Source organism: Pleurodeles waltl, chromosome 7, assembly GCF_031143425.1.
Source record: "Pleurodeles waltl isolate 20211129_DDA chromosome 7, aPleWal1.hap1.20221129, whole genome shotgun sequence".
NCBI lineage: Eukaryota > Metazoa > Chordata > Amphibia > Caudata > Salamandridae > Pleurodeles > Pleurodeles waltl.
Window position 1 is genome coordinate 23,960,063 of NC_090446.1, and position 16,080 is coordinate 23,976,142.

Genomic DNA, 16,080 nt, shown 5'->3' on the forward strand with positions numbered 1-16,080 from the left:
TAAAGTATTTTATTGGTGCTATTTACAAAGTGATAATGAATCTACAGTCACTATGTGTAAAGGTTCTGTACAATTTGTAGTCTCCTGCAAACTCCTGCTGCAGTGCTATGTAGTTCCCCCTCCAAATGGGCTGCACCACTGTCATCATCCTTCACGTTGGGGACATCTACCTGATCATCCCAGGGAACATTTGTCCGAATACATTTATTATGCAGGATTGCACAGACCAGTATGATCTTACATTCCAGTTGTGGACCATACAACAGGCTTCCTCCGGTCAGGGTCAGGCACCTAAACCTTGACCTCAGAAGCCCAAATGTCCTCTCCACCAGATGGCGTGTTTTTCTGACCCTTCATTATATGCACACTCTTCCACCATTGTGGGATTGGCAAATGGAGTCATGGCCTATGGCTGTATGCTATAACCTTGATCGGTTGCAAAGGAATGAGAGAAGATGTGTTGGTGAAGCTTGATAGTGGTTTGACATATATCATGGCAGTTGTTAGTTTTAGGTGGAGTGATGACTCATAATTTCTTCTGGTATAGTGTATGTTCATGTTTTGTGAAATGGTTTAATAGGTCTGTGTTGATGGACATGACAATCTTGGTTGTGGCTCAGGGACCTGGGGATTGTCAAATGAAATCCAAGCTGATGGTTCAACCATTGCAAGTATGTGTTGTGTTGTCCATATTTGAGGCAGTGTCATATTGTTGGTGGAACTACCACCTCCTTGCACCACTGTGCTGTCATATGTACAGACGCCATGGTAGCCCTACAAAGCCAAACTCTGGCCTCCATGTTACCATGTGGCTCTACGCATGCAGTGCGACAATTAGTGACCCTTTGTGGCAGATGATGTCTGTGTCAGCCATCAAGTGTAATAGGGTGTGAATCACACAATTGGAGGATGATCAAAATTTGCTTCAGTGGATCCTCCACAGTACCTATACGTGATTTCTCACAGACTCTTTCAACACATGCACAGTGCAGGTGCTGGGAGGGGGCACACCATTCTTTTACATGGGTCCCTGTGTACGGTACATGAAGGGTCGGTATGTCCTCTATACCCCTACAGAGTCCTACTGTAGCATCCATGATCTTTACAATCTCTGCACCATGGTGGACTGTCTCTTTATACGGGACACACATGGTGGTGTTAGGGGGCGCTAAAGGTCACATGTGTGGTGATACTGGAGTAGGTGCTACACCATTTCTCATTATTCTGCCCCATTGTCTTTCATGGCAGGTAATGTTGTATTCCTATGTGTGGGACCCAATGCAGCAGACAGGTAAATGTGCACACTACAGGTATGTCGGGTATGTGTAGGTGATATGTAGCTGGTAATGGCACCACTTGGGTGGCATTTGATATTGGTGCTGCCAGAGGCTTGAACACCATGTTTAATGTGGGGCTGTGCCTATGTGTGACTTTCTTTACATTGACATGGCCTATGAAATTCACATAGCTGAGCTATTCATTTTTTGGTGTAATGTGTGTGGGATCTATATTTAGGGGTCAACCAGTGGACACTAGTAGTGGTTTGAGCTCAGCTTCTGTATGTAAAAGGGACATAGCTCCAGCTGTCCTCACGTGGTGTGCCAGTCAGATTGTGGATGCTTCATGTACATATGGGTGTATGTGTGTGTGATGTGCAATGATTGCGGTGTAGTGTGGCATGTGGCATATGTGTTGTTGCCTGTACATCTGTCTTCCCTTGCCCACGTGTGTTTAGTGTGGTGTATGTCTTGTTTGTCCTACAACGTTGGTGTGTTGTCTGTGTACTGACTGGTATGGTGGCTTAGCTACGTGTAGCCCATTGCCATATTGTATTCTGGAACCACTTGTTGATGGTGGAATGCCAGAATAAGTATGCATCATGTACACTGCCAGAGTATTTTGTAAGGATGTTAGTGAAGAGCCCACCGTGGTCCACAATGGCCTGCACATTCCTGGAATGGCTGTGCTTGCGGTACTTGTGGAAGGGTTTGGTTGCTGCAGGTGGTACCAGTTGAACAGGGGTGCAGTCCATTGCACTCAACACATGCGGGAACCCAGCTATTTGATAGAAACCTTGCTTGGTATCCTGCTGCAGTTGCTGGGTGTTTGGGAAGCAGATGTGGTGGGGTGTGCGACGCATGATTGCATCCAGGACCTTTGGAAGGAAGACTGAGAAGGATGGCTGGGAGATACCAGACACTTGTGTGCCCGTTGTCTGAGGTGGTTCTAACTCAGTAATGTCTTCTAACGGGGAATAATCTATTGATAAGGCATTGCCTTTTTCTTTAGAGGCCCTAGCCAATATGTTATTGAGAAATTAAAGTCAGAGAAAAACACGGAATAGCGTAACTGGTGAGGTCTTAAGGCTTGTGCAGATGTATAAGGACCAGCATAACTTGCGAGGTGTTAAGGCTCGTGCAGATGTATGGAAACGTAAATTTCCTGTGGTCTGAACAAATTTCAGTGGTATGTCTGAGCCCCATCAAACAATAGAACCATTCGTCAAAGGCTCTTTTAATGTCTAGGGGGTTCTTTGTCTGAAATATTATAATTCAGTTCACAAGGTGTAAACATATCAGAGTAGAATGCCACAGGGTGTACTTGATCTGTGACTTGATGCCTCTTGGATGGCACCTATGCCACTGCATGATATGAAGAGGTAGCTTCCAAAAGAGAGGATAGTTTCACACCTCGGTGACACAGAGCAGGGGCTTGCACGTATCACGTGCAACAGGGGCTTGCGCGTATCACGTCTTCAAATGAGAGAAAGATGCTTTGGCGTCTGGGGTCCACTTAACGGACATGCCTTTACATAACAGATGGGTCATAGGATGTACTATCTAGGAAAAGGACCTGTTTAGATGTTGCTGGTATGGATACTCTGTCACAATAGAGATTTAGTATCTATACCTCCAAGACGGTATTCCACCCACCAGAGTTATGTGCAGGCGGATGTTAGTTTTAACCATGGTGGAGACTACTTTGTCACTGCCATGATTAAACCCCTGCAACAGTCCTACGGATTAAGGGCCATCAGAGGCACACCTCTAGTTCTTCCCACCTAATTTAGAGCAGCATTAGAGGTCAGTTTTCACTGCCCATCACCACTCAGAAAATCCTGGCAGAAATGACCAGGGAAAACTTCTAAAATCTCCCCCTGCCAAAGGAAGATAACTTCCATGGTGAGGGCAGCATTTTCTTTTGTATTTTCTAAAAATGTCCTGCTTCGGGTTTTTGTTTTTGAAAATAAAAAAGAAAACACTTTGATGACCAGCTCTGTCATTTTGACGGAGTTATCCAGTATGGGATCTTTCATAGATTCACATGCTTGAATCATTTCCCATCATCGAAGTGGGAGTCCTGTGGTACCTTGATAAAGAAGTATGTGGGATTAGTGACTTGCGCAGTGCCTATATAGGCAGACTTTGTTTTCTGGTGTGGCAGGGATGACCTTAAAGAAGGCTGTTTTCAAGATCTGTTGTGCCTATCACCCGCAAATGCATCTGACAGAGCCATATCTCGTAAGGCCTTTGGTGCCTCGAGCATGACCATGACCGTGACTCAAGACCTGCATTGATTGTCGCGCCACAAACGGAAGAAGATCAAGAAGTCAAAGAGGTCTCTGACTTTGCCCCGTCTGTCAAAGTCATCCCAACGAGATAAGGGAGTGTCGCTGTTGGAGGTCTTGATCCACGGTAGTGACTCCACCTGAGCTGTCTCTGAGCTTCCCCGAGCTTCCTGGAGCCAGAGCAACCCCCACCCAACTTTGTGAATTTTAGTTATGCACCTTATATTTGGGTGGTCTGTCCCTGGTAGCATGCCTTTGGCCCACTGCCTCAGGAGCGGCCTATACAGGTTTTCTGCTGGCGGGTGCACCCACAGGTACTAGTCATGTCCCCTGGATGGAACTAGGATGGCACGGATTGAGCCAGCTCAACCTTTCCGAGTACTAGCTCCACTGCTGATGTCTCCGGCAGCCACCATTGGTGCAGTCCCTATACTCCTCCCTGACTCCAATCCAGAGCCGGATGGGCATCGTTCAAAGCCAGTTCTGGCACTGACTGGGGCACACCACCCAGGTCGGAGCCTGTGCCATATTCCGATGGGCTAGGGCTTGGGGATGACTGGGAATGGCCACAGGACCCTGATGAATACCAGCCCCTAGATGTCACAAAAGACTGTTGGTGTGAGAATCTGGTGGATACCAGTGGACTGGATACCTCTCCAGTTTTTGGCTTGGCTTCTCCTCCTACCATGGCTACAGAGGAAGGAGCCTCATTCGCTATGGTTGTGATGAGGGCAGATGAGGTCCTAGACCTTCAGCTATTGACTATGGATGTCAAGACAAATGTCTTGACTGAGGTACTTCAACGGGGAGCTACTGCATCTGAACCACTTCTCCTGTTTAGCAAAGCCCTCACGGAAGTCCTACTTAGGGCCTGTCCCAAGCCCTGCATAGGAGCTCCTATGAATAGGTCGATTGCCCACCACCATCACCCTACCCCTTGGGAGCCCAGTTTTCTCACAACACATCCCACCCCGGAGAGCTTGATGGTCCAAGCCTCCACTTCCAAAGCACATCCTAGAATATTTCCTACCACTCCCCCTGACAGGGAATCCATGAGACTGGATACTTTGGGAAGAAAATTTTCTCTTCTGCTAGCCTGGCACTGCAGTCGGTGAACATTGCATGCCTTTTGGGCCACTACTCCCACTCGCTCTGGGACTCAGTTGTGCTGGTGCTGTCTATGGTCACATAGGAGGCCCAAGCCATATTCTCCCAAGCTATTGTTGATGGGAGGGATACAACTAAGTTCGCCATACGCTGGGGGCTGGATACCACCGACTTGCTAGGCAAAGCGGTTTCATCTTTGGTGGCCTTACAGTGCAACAGGTGACTGAGAACAACGTGCTTTTCTGGGGATGTCCAGGACTTATTCATGGACATGCCCTTTGATGACTCTGGTCTTTTTGGAGGCAAGGCAGACTCAGCTCTGGAACACTTCAATGACAGCAGGGCCACAGCCAGGTCCTTGGGCATTTCCATGGACCCTTGCCAACCATTGTCCGCCTTCTGCTTCTTTCATGACCATGGAAGTGGCTTCCAACCACATCTCCAACTGCCTGGTCACCACAGCCAGCAGACGTCTCAATCCTTGCACAGCAGAGGACGCAGCACCCACAGGCCTCGTGGGTCAGCTAGCTAGAGGTCGGGCCAAACCACCCAATTCCACCCCTCCGGCAGATGCAGCCTCCAAGCTCCTTTAGTTTGCCCTTCGAACATTATGGTCACCCAGTGGGAGGCAGGATACGGCATCACCTGCCACTGGAGGTCGATAACATCCACCTCTGGGTTCTCCAATTTGCCCAATGGAGCTATTCACTCCCCTTTGTGACTACCTCTCCTCCCATTCCACCCACATACTATTGGGTGACGAATTACCACATCTCGTCACTCTGCCAGGAAGAGCAGGCTTTTCTTGGCCAAGGGAACCATAGGGAGGGTGCCGGCATCAGAAGAAGGTCATGGTTGTTATTCCTACTACTTTTTGGTGTCCAAAGAGGATGGAGGTCTTTATCCCACCCTAGATTTGCGCTCTCTCAATTTCTTCCTTAAAAAATTAGAGATAAAAAATGCTCATGCTCGCTGAAGTTCTGCCTGCCCTGGACTTGGGAGACTAGATGGTAGCTCTTGACTTGCAGGTCGCATACTTCCACATCTCTGTCCTGCCTGTCTACACTTTACCTGTGGTTTACGTTGAGCCACGAGCACTTTCAATTTGCCATGCTCCCTTTTAGCCTTACCAGTGCCCCTTGGGTGTTCACCAAGGTGATGGTGGCTGTTGCAGCTCATCTATGGAGATCAGGGGTGCCAGTCTTCCCCTATCTGGCTGTCTGGCTGTTGAACGCAGGCTCACCCCAGGTGGTCGTCTCCCACCTTCAGACTGCGGCCTACCCCCTGCACTTTCTGGGGTTCACTATATATGTGCTATTGTCACACCTGATACCTTCTCAGATGCTCCTTTTCATCTAAGCTGTTCTAGACACAGTTTCATTTCGGGCTTATCCTCCTGAGCGGAGAGTCCAGGATATTCACTCTATCATACTGATGTTTCAGCCTTTATCCTGGATTTTGGTGAGACTGACTGTAAGCCTTCCGCCTTCAGGATCTCCTGCATCTTGCTAGTGATGCATGTCCACTGGCTTATGAGCTCACAGAAGTGCCAGCTGAAGTTTCACTGGGGGTACACTATTAGGGGAATCTCTCTGACAAAGACCGGATCTCTGATGGCACTGCAAAAGATATGCAGTGGTGGCTAACAACCCACAATAGGGTCAGCTGCAGACCCGTCTCCCTTCCCCAACCAGATCTTACAGTAGTGACACTAGCATCACTCTTGGGCTGGGATGGCTATCTAGAAGAGTTGGAGATCAGAGGACTCTGGTTTCCAGTGGAATCTGGACCCCACATCAACCTGTTGGAGCTCCAGATGATCCTGTTGACATTTAAAGCCATTCTACCCTCCATCAAGGGACATCTAGTGAAGATGTTCTTGTAGAATACCACCGCCATGTGGTACTGTAACATATAGATTGGGGTGGGGTGGTAGATCCTCTGTCAAGCGTCTCTGCGTCTCTGGACATGGCTGTAACACCAGGGCATTGCCATGGTGGTTCAATACCTGCCGGGTTCTCCGAACGCCAGATCGCAGATTGCGAGTGGCATCTCCAACCGGAGGTGGTGCAAGTTCTCTTTCAGCAGTGGGGGGAGCTTTAATTAGATTTGCTCACCACCACCAAGAGCATGCAATGTCAGCAGTATTGCACGCTGGAGTTTCCAAGGCAGCTCTTGCTCTGAGATGCTTTTTGTCTTAAGTGAAGCTCCAGCCTCCTCTACGCCTTTCCGCCAATACCACTCCTGCCCAGAATTCTCAAAAAGATCAGAAACAATAGGGCCCAAGTCATCCTTGTGTCTCTGGACTGCACTCAAAGAGTCTGGTAGCATAAGCTGTTGACCACGTCCATCGGTCCTTCGACCAGACTGTCCCTTCGGGAGCATCTCCTGTCACAGCAGCAGAGGAGGGTTCTCACCTCACCTTCATGCTTGGAGATTGAGTGCTGACAGTTGACAGCTTTTTTACCTTCTGCTCGAAGTCTGTAATGTTATTTTGGCAGCTTGGTATCCCTCCGCCAAGACGTATACGCCAGCCGTTGGAGCAAGTTTGTGCATGGTGTACAGAAAAACAGGTTGACCCTTTATCTGCACCCCTTTCCCAAGTTCCTTTGTTTATCCTTACCCTGTCCCAGCAGGGCCCTGCATTGGGCACGATAAAGGGTTATTTTTCTGCTGTCTCAGCCGTTCTGCGGCTTCTAGATCAACCCTCCCTTTTCCAGCCCCCTAATGTAAATAGATTAAAGTTTTTCAATACGTTTCCTCCAGCTCTCTTCATTATGCCTCAATGGGCCCTCAATTTGCTTCTTGCTTTTCAAATGTGCCCTCCAGTTGAGCTGCTTCCTAACTGCCCTCTTATACTCCTTACCATCAAGTGTGCCCAGAGGGTCAGTGAACTGCAGGCATTATCTCAGCCTCCATACATTTCTTTTTACCGAGAAAAACTGGTCTATTGGACTCCAGCATCCTCCTTGAAGAAGATCATCACCTCATTTCCTGGAAGCCAGTCAATCACCTTGCCTACCTTTTATGTGCCACCTCATCCTTCTAAGAAAGAAGAGGGACTCCACCAGCTAGTTCCAAAAAGAGCATTGTCATTCTATCTTGACTGCACATGACCGTTCTGGATGGACGATCAACTCTTCGTAGGGGATGTTGGAGCTAAGAAAGGGAAGGCCTTGCAGAAATTAACCATCTCCTGATGGATTGTGGTTTGCATTAAGATCTGCGACACACTGGTCACGAAGCAACACCCAGAGGGCTTGCATGCTCATTCCACCAGAACACAGGCTGCAACTACTACGTAAGCACACAAAGTTCCGCTCCCCCACATCTGTCAGGCTGTAACATGGGCTTCACTGCACATGTTGAACAAACACTACTGCCTGGACAGTCAGACCCATTTCTCATTCCCGTTCAGTCTGCATGACCTTCTAGCCTAAATCAGGTTTGCAGACTCTTCTAGTGAGGTATTGCTTGAGTATCTATTCAAAGGTAAGGAATCTGTGGCTAGAAGTCTCTATCAGATGAACAAGTTACTTACCTTCGGTAACACCTTATCTGGTAGACACAATATCAAGCCACAGATTCCTTACTGACCCACCCATCCTCTCCACACTGCGAAAAAAGTTTTAGAAATAGGGCTGTTCCCTTTTCGGGGTCCTAGTTTCACAAACCAGTGGTCAGTGTTCTTCGTGGCTCCACGCTCCTGGCATGAAAATTTGTGAAAAGAAACTGACATTAGCACGCTGGGCTGGCGCTTACGTAGGAATGGTGCACGTTATTTCCGGTGTGGACAACGCCACGTGGAGTCAAACCATGCTACCTACCGGCATGCAGAAGTACTGATCACAAAAAATGTCTGGATCCAGTGTGACTCCTGGGGATGATTCTAAGGTAATAAATCTTCTGCTACGTCAAGTCTGTACTAGAAAAGGTGTTACGGAAGGTAAGTAACTTGTTCTTCTTTTCTTAAGTGGAGGTACTGGTTGGATACCACCTCCCTGCTTTGGACTGCTCGACTTCGCTACCCTGAGAATCAAGTGCTTAATGTGTGTCTTTGCTGATTAGATTTGGGTCCAATGCTAGGCGTAAGCACAAGGACATCAGTAGTAAACAACTCTAACTCACACAAACCACAAACTGATCCCAGTAAGCCCTAACTGCACCGGGACACATGAATCAGTTCATTCTCAAAGCATGGACAAACAATCAAGGAGAATTTTACCTTTGTGGTGATTCATATCCTCTTAGTTACCGGATGAAAAGGTGTGGTCAATATTCAGATCAAAGACCACATGTGTCACAAACAATCCAAAATACAGCCAGCAGCCGACACGTGTTTCGTCTCCTAGTTCATGCTGCTTACCGACGCCTTTGGCACAGCATTATCTTCCGGTTTCTGGCTTATCAGGGCCTGCCATTACCTCCATTTTCTGGATGTCATTGATCTTCTTGGAGACTGAAAATCAGGCACGCCTTTCATGGAACTCCTCTTTTCTATACCTACATTTACATCTCCGCATATCTTAAGCCTTGACAAAGTCTAGGAGACGAAACACGTGTCGGCTGCTGGCTGTATTTTGGATTGTTTGTGACACGTGGTCTTTGATATGAATAGTGACCACACCTTTTCATCCGTTAATAAATGTCCAGTTTCACTTGTTCTTTGGACTTCGACTCTGATTGATGGACCACTTGGATCAAACACACGGAACTTTCCTCGGTGTGCCTTGGCCTTTTGTTCATATAGTCTATGTAACCACTGACCGTTCTCCAGTCAGCAGTTTTTGGACACCTTGGGTGGTAGGTGCCCGGCCAGCTTGGCACCCATCATATTTCCATTGTTGGATATGCTTAAAGACTGCTGTATATGGACAGTGCTCAAAAGGTTGTGTTGATGTGCAAGCGCTGTGGCATCTTCCACCTTTTCCTCTTGTGCTTTACATATCCTCTTAGTTGTTGTGCTCCCTCACTCATCGCTCCCACCCATCTATCCCTGCTGGTTTATGTTAGTTCACATCATTAATGCTTAGTAAAGGAAAAACACTCTGAAAGCTGGCATTTATAAAGTGATAATCATAGCTTGTTTTCATATAGCACTTCATATCACACTTCTGTTTGTAAGCTCTGTTAACAACAGAGGCTACAATCACTCCAGTTTAACAGTACTCAGTTTACTGACCTCTGATGAATGGAAAGCTAATTTGGCTTGTGTGGATTCATGCTTCTGACCTGCAGCTCAGTAGATGTAAGCAGTGCCTTACACACTGAGACAGCTTGCCCTCTAGAAGGGAGGTGGTAGTTGCAGAGGGAGGCATCCTGTCTGCAGAGCAACACTTGGAAGCAGATTCCTTGTGGATCTTGGGCTGTTTTTCGAATGGCAACCACTGAAGGGTGCAGTCAGCATGACACAGAAAAGAGCAGCGGTCCACTAGTGTTTTTATGATGTAAGGAATGTCCAGCCATCCTTAGGAAGTGGACCGAAACATCTGGAAGGGAAAACATTGCCTAAATACAACTCTTGGCCCTGTCAATCAGTGCAGCGTGAGTAACTGAATGGATCTATGTTCTGGTGTATGTTCTATTTTACATTGGCCAAGCAAGAGATTAGCTATTCTGTCACAAACTGCAACTCCCTGAGTCACCAGGTAATTTTCTAATTGTTTAAATGTAGGATTCACTTTTTATATGTATACCCCTGAAAATATATTAGCTAAAATAACTTATGTGAGAAAATGGTGGCGCAGATAACTGATCTCTGTGTCTTTCTGGAATGTATATCTGCTTTGAGTATTATGTAGAGTTCTCTCTTAAAACCAAGTTGATAGCCCTCGATTTACCTTCTGACATGCAACATTTTTCCTGTTTTTTTCAGGACATCAGAGCAATGCTCGTTTTTGGCCACGGATTGCAATGGCTCTTACGCTCATCTATCTCATTACGATTGCAGTGATTATTTTTAATTGTAAGTTTTAGAGCTGACTACTTGCCTGTGGGACTCTGTGCCCTCTTCTGGGAATCTTACAGTGGATCTCTCCTCTTGAGTAGACTTTCTCTGTTTCCTTTTCTTTTTTCTTTGTTATCCTAGGCTCTGTGCTTTGTTCTCATATATTCTGTGCATACATACTATACTCTGACTTTCATCAGTCTTCTTTGGGGCCCTGATACCATTATGATGGAGAGTTTTGGGTCCTTTGCTATACTTGAAAATCCCTACATCATAAGCTCTGTCTTCTTGACTAATAACCTCTGATGTTGTCTACTCTCTTTGTTTCAATCGGAGAAAAACAGGCATTCTTTTCCTACCTCCTGTCCATCAGCTTCCTCGCCACTGCATCCACCCATCTTGTTCTCCTTCCCCAATCTCCTTTCACATGTGGGTATTCCCCCTAGAGGTGTGTTTCAAACCAGCATTCTCAATTTTCCTTTTCAAATCTTCCATCAGCTACTTCTAGGGATTCAGTGATTCTAAAATTTGTACGTTCTTCTAATGTAACAATTGTCTTGCTGCTAAATTTCCAATTTTGAACTTCCTCTCTTATCTGGATTGTTGTTCTTATCTTGTTTGTAACATTCCACACTAGTCTTTCAGTGTTTAGTAATCTAAATTACCTGAGTACTACCTTTTTCTAGGTCTTCCCTTTCGAAGTACACACACAGTATTCAGATGCATTTATAACCTTTGGCACTCTTGTTTCCCTCTAAGGATTGTTTGGCTTTGGTGGTCATTTTCCCTATTCTTCATTGTTCTTGCTTCAAATTATTCAGCTAGATTGCCACTAACCACATAACTCTTCCTTCCGCTTCTGTTCCATCTCCAACATTTCTTATTTCTTTATTCCTCTGTCTAATTTTATGTGCTATGTTTATGACCTTTCTGCATCACTTTGTGGAAAAGTCAATGTATACATATCAGAAATATGTTTCAGTGTGTCAAATCCAGGCGTGTAGCTGTTTCTCAGCAGTGCTGAATTGGTAAAGAAAAAAAATAAATAGAAAAGTAAATGAAGGGGCCTACATTTTTTCTGAGGAGCTTGTTGCCGGAACTGCTGAATGCCGGGGATGCTGAATACCACGGCTGGCTACGCTGGATTCCACTTCGTTCATCTTTCTTCTACCGCCCAAAACTTTGAGGCTGCATCTCTCACTTTTGTAGGATTTTTTTCATTCTTGCTTTCTCCTGTTGTCACTGTTTTCCAATATTTCTCTTTGTGTTTTTCCTCCCTTTTCTAACTTTCGCGCTCTTCCTCGTAGTCCAAGTATGAAAAATGTATCTCGGTCCCCAAACGTGACTGCCAATTCCTAACCTACCAACGGAGTTACCGGCACAGATTAAGCTCTGGTTCTTAGAAATGGGAGAATTGGGGCCACATCACACAGCCCCAGAAGGACTTCCATTGGCTCCCAATCCAGAAATGATGCTACTTCAGGCTCCTGACTTGTGCCTACAAACCCCACCATAACCAAGGACTCGCCTACCTGAACCACCGCCTTCACCTCCACCATCCATCCAGGAACCTATGCTCGACACACATCGTCCTTGCCAAGATAAAATGCATACGCCGCTGCCACGCCGGAGGAGGCTCCTTCTCCCACCTAGCTGCCAAAGCCTGGAACAGCCTCCCCCTCCGCACTGCTCCCTCGCTGACCCACTTCAGAAAGGGACTGAAAACCTGACTTTTCAAATAAACACCTGCCACAAGCATGTGGATACCCACTCGGCTGACAAGCTGTGCTATACAAATAACATCTGATTGATTGATTGATTGAAGGCGTGTAGTCAAGTCAAAGGGAAGGCCATGAACATCCATTTTTATGTAACTATTGGTATTCTCATTTTCATATTTTTGTCATATTGGGTGGGTCTTGTGGACTCTAGATAATTTACAACACTGATTCTTCAAATTTATGGTATGATTTAGAGTTCAGCAGACGGTTTGCAGTTGGGTTATAGACATGATGAATATCCAGTCAGCCATATTACCAAAGGCTAATCAGTTCTGTAAACCTAGTCAGGTTTCATGAAAGTGAAATAATCTATGGCCACTCACAAATGGTAACTGACCTTTAGCTAGAGAGAAAGCCTCCTTTTGGCAGTATAAACATGGGGGCACATTTGGACTTTGATGGCGTCTTGGCTAGGACTCTTGATTAGTGGCTGAAATGTAACACAGTTATCTTTCTCTGTCCATATATAGCACTCTCTGGTCCATCTGCTGTAATTTTAAGAAACTACAATGGTTGTTATCGTACCGACTGGACGCCGTCAATGAATAAATATTTCTGGAACAAAGAGGAAACAGATTGGGACACATCGTCGAGGTTGTGTCAAGAGAAAAATGGCACGTTGGCTGTACTCCATGATGAATCACAAGTGGTATGGAAATATTTATTAGTTTGTTGTATAGTTTCATTTTAAGTGACTAGCGCCTTAACCAGTGGGCCTTGCTGCTCATAGCCTGAGATTTGTGTTTTATGTATGTGCTGAATGTATATTTACTATACTCACACTGATAAATGTCAACTGTTTTTTTTTTTCATTGTCCATGATACCAGAGAAGTTATACTCACTATTCACTACTTATTTACATATCCCGGAGCCAAGGTGACTCTTATCAGGGAAAACAACTCTTTTTGTGCATGCACAAATTCACACGATTGATTTCTGCATGCACTTAATGGCCTGCGTTTAATCACATGTAACTGCTCAGGTGGTATATCTGCAGTTGACAGGTGGGCCAGGAGATGTGGCAGACACAGACCTCAAAGCATCCCTCAGTCAGTGATGGGTGCGGTGAGATGTTCTCCTGAAAAAACTCACATTTCCAGAGGTGGTCCTCTGCTGGTGCAGAGTTGTCACAGGAAAAGGTGCAAATATGTTAAAGGAACTGTTTTACCCTATAGTTTTAAAAGTGTGTATTTGGCAGCATTAGCAGCTTATTTACCAAACTGAGAACCAGACTTTGGCCCATATTTATGGATGGTTAGTGTTGTTTTAGCACCATTAATTTTGGTGCTAAAACAGCGCAAAACCTAACTCCATATTTATATTTTGATGCTAGACCCGTCAATTGTCAAAATATTGGAGTTAGCACCATGTTTAGGATGCGCAAAACCACCTTGCCTCAATGAGATGCAATGTAGATGTTCCCATCCTAAACACTACGCTAATCCACAAGCGCCATAGTTTTCTTCAGGTGCAGAAACCACGCGCAAGAAGGAGGCAGACCTAAATAATGGTGCTAAGCCCAATTAGCGCCATTATTTAAAGCCTGGGTTAGACCAGGCATTAGGGTGCAGGTAGGCCCATTTCCCTGGTGAAACACCATGGAATGGGCACTAAGATGCCCACCACAAGCCCCAGGAACACCACCACCCACACCACAGGGACACTACAGGAGGGGGACCGCCCCTGTAAGTTTAGGTAAGTATTATTTTATTTATTTTGTGAGTGCCATTGGGGCCCCTTACATGAGGCCCCCTGCCTGGGTATGATGGGATTGACCAGGAGACACTACACCCTTGTGGTGGGCATAACTCCTGTCTACACTTAGACAGGAGTCATTTTTTTGGCTGCTTGGGCATCAAAAAATGATGCTAGACTGGTTAGTGACATAGGTCCTCATTACGACCCTGGCGGTCGGTGATAAAGTGGCTATAATACCGCCAACAGGCTGGCGGTAAGTACTGCCAAATTATGACCATGGCTGTGATAGATCCCATGGACAGCCAATGTACCACACCGACCACCAGGGCAGAAACAACAGGCACCACAGCAGTAGCCGCCTACAGCCAGACAGAAGACAAAGTACCGCCCCCCATATTATGAGATGCCAATCTGCCACCTTTTCTGGGGCGTTACTAACGCCATCAAAATCCTGGTGGAAACAGAGCACAGAAGTGAAAGGACTCACCATTGGAGACGCAGGGAAGAACCACTCCACCATGGAACCAGAACTGCAAGTCTTCCCGATGATCTTCTATGTTATTCTCCACGACGAACAACAACGCCGGCGAAGACGACGACGGTGAGTACAGCCGCCTAGCACACAAGGGAGGGGACAGGAAAACGAGAGTGACACACACGCACAACACACACCCCACACACACGCTACGAACACAACCAGGAGCATTTAAAAAACAATTTAGCCCCGTAAATCGCCTGAATAAAGCAAGGGCAACAGGAATTGACTAAAGTGAATGTAATAAGATCAACATCAAAAGTAAAAAATCGATTTGGCTATGCAACAGATATGTACAAATGTACAAAAAAGGGACACTGCCCAGTCCTCAGTTCAAAGGGGCCACATGGCCACAGGGCAAAGTCAAAGGCCCCACTCGTTCCCTTCACCAGTACGGAGAGAACACTGTAGGGGCATCAGTTGGCAAATAGGCAGGCACCTCGGGGGGGTACCTCAGCTGGATGCGGAAACAAGACCACTGGTTCTGGAGGGGACAACATGCCCTGTGCTTGGCCTGGGGAGTGCAAGGCCACAGTCTCTCGAGTGGGTGTCTTCCCCACTGGTTCTGGAGGGGGCAACATGCCCTGTGCTTGGTCTTGTAGAGTGCAAGGCCACAGTCTCTCGAATGGGTGTCTTCCCCACTGGTTCTGGAGGGGGCAACATGTCCTGTGCTTGGTCCTGGGGAGTGCTAGCCCACAGTCTCTCGAATGGGTGTTTTCCCCACTGGTTCTGGAGGGGGCAACATGCCCTGTGCTTGGTCCTGGGGAGTGTCCGGCCACAGTCTCTCGAGTGGGTTTCTTCCCCACTGGTTCTGGAGGGGGCAACATGACCTGTGGTTGGTCCTGGGGAGTGCCAGGCCACAGTCTCTCGAGTGGGCGACTTGCCCACTGGTGATGGAGGGTGCAGCCTGCACAGTAGCCCCTGGAGGGTGGACTACATGGTGTCTGCCAGCCGTGACGGCTGCACTGTGGTGGTGGTGGTGGGAGGCTCCTGCTCAGCCCCTGCATCCTCCGATGGTTATACTGTGGTGGTGGGAGGCTCCTGCTCAGCCTCTGCATTCACTGATGGCTGCACAACCACGGCTGGCAGTGGGGGCTCTATGCCAGCTGCTGGTGCAGGCTCCTTCCCCCTTTTCCTGGCTGGTGCAGCCTCCTTCCCCTTTCTATTGGCTGGTGTAGGCTCTTGCCCTTTTCTGCTGGCTGGTGCAGGCTCCTTCCCCTCCAGTACTTGTGGCCTGGAATCCTTTTCACCACGAGTTGGTGCAGATGGAACAGGGCCCGTGGACTGTTTGGCTGAGGTGCTTGGCTGGGTTCTTGGTACCCTGGCCATACGTGCAGGATGGGGTGGAGGGGTAGGGAAGTGGTCAATGGTAGAAAGGAAAAGCTTTTTAGGGACATTGGGGTGGGAAGAGGGAAAAGAAATGGGAGTGGAGGATGAGGGAGT

General features: G+C 47.1%; 1 protein-coding gene across 2 annotated transcripts in view; it reads left to right on the forward strand.

Annotated features, from left to right (window-relative positions):
• LOC138303583 (uncharacterized) overlaps positions 1-16,080 on the forward strand; it is a 115,536-nt gene that overhangs the window by 53,087 nt on the left and 46,369 nt on the right. For both annotated transcript variants that reach the window (XM_069242848.1, XM_069242847.1), the window contains 2 exons: positions 10,551-10,640; positions 12,874-13,052. In XM_069242848.1, coding sequence (XP_069098949.1) covers positions 10,551-10,640; positions 12,874-13,052 — 269 coding nt within the window. The remainder of the gene's footprint in view (positions 1-10,550; positions 10,641-12,873; positions 13,053-16,080) is intronic.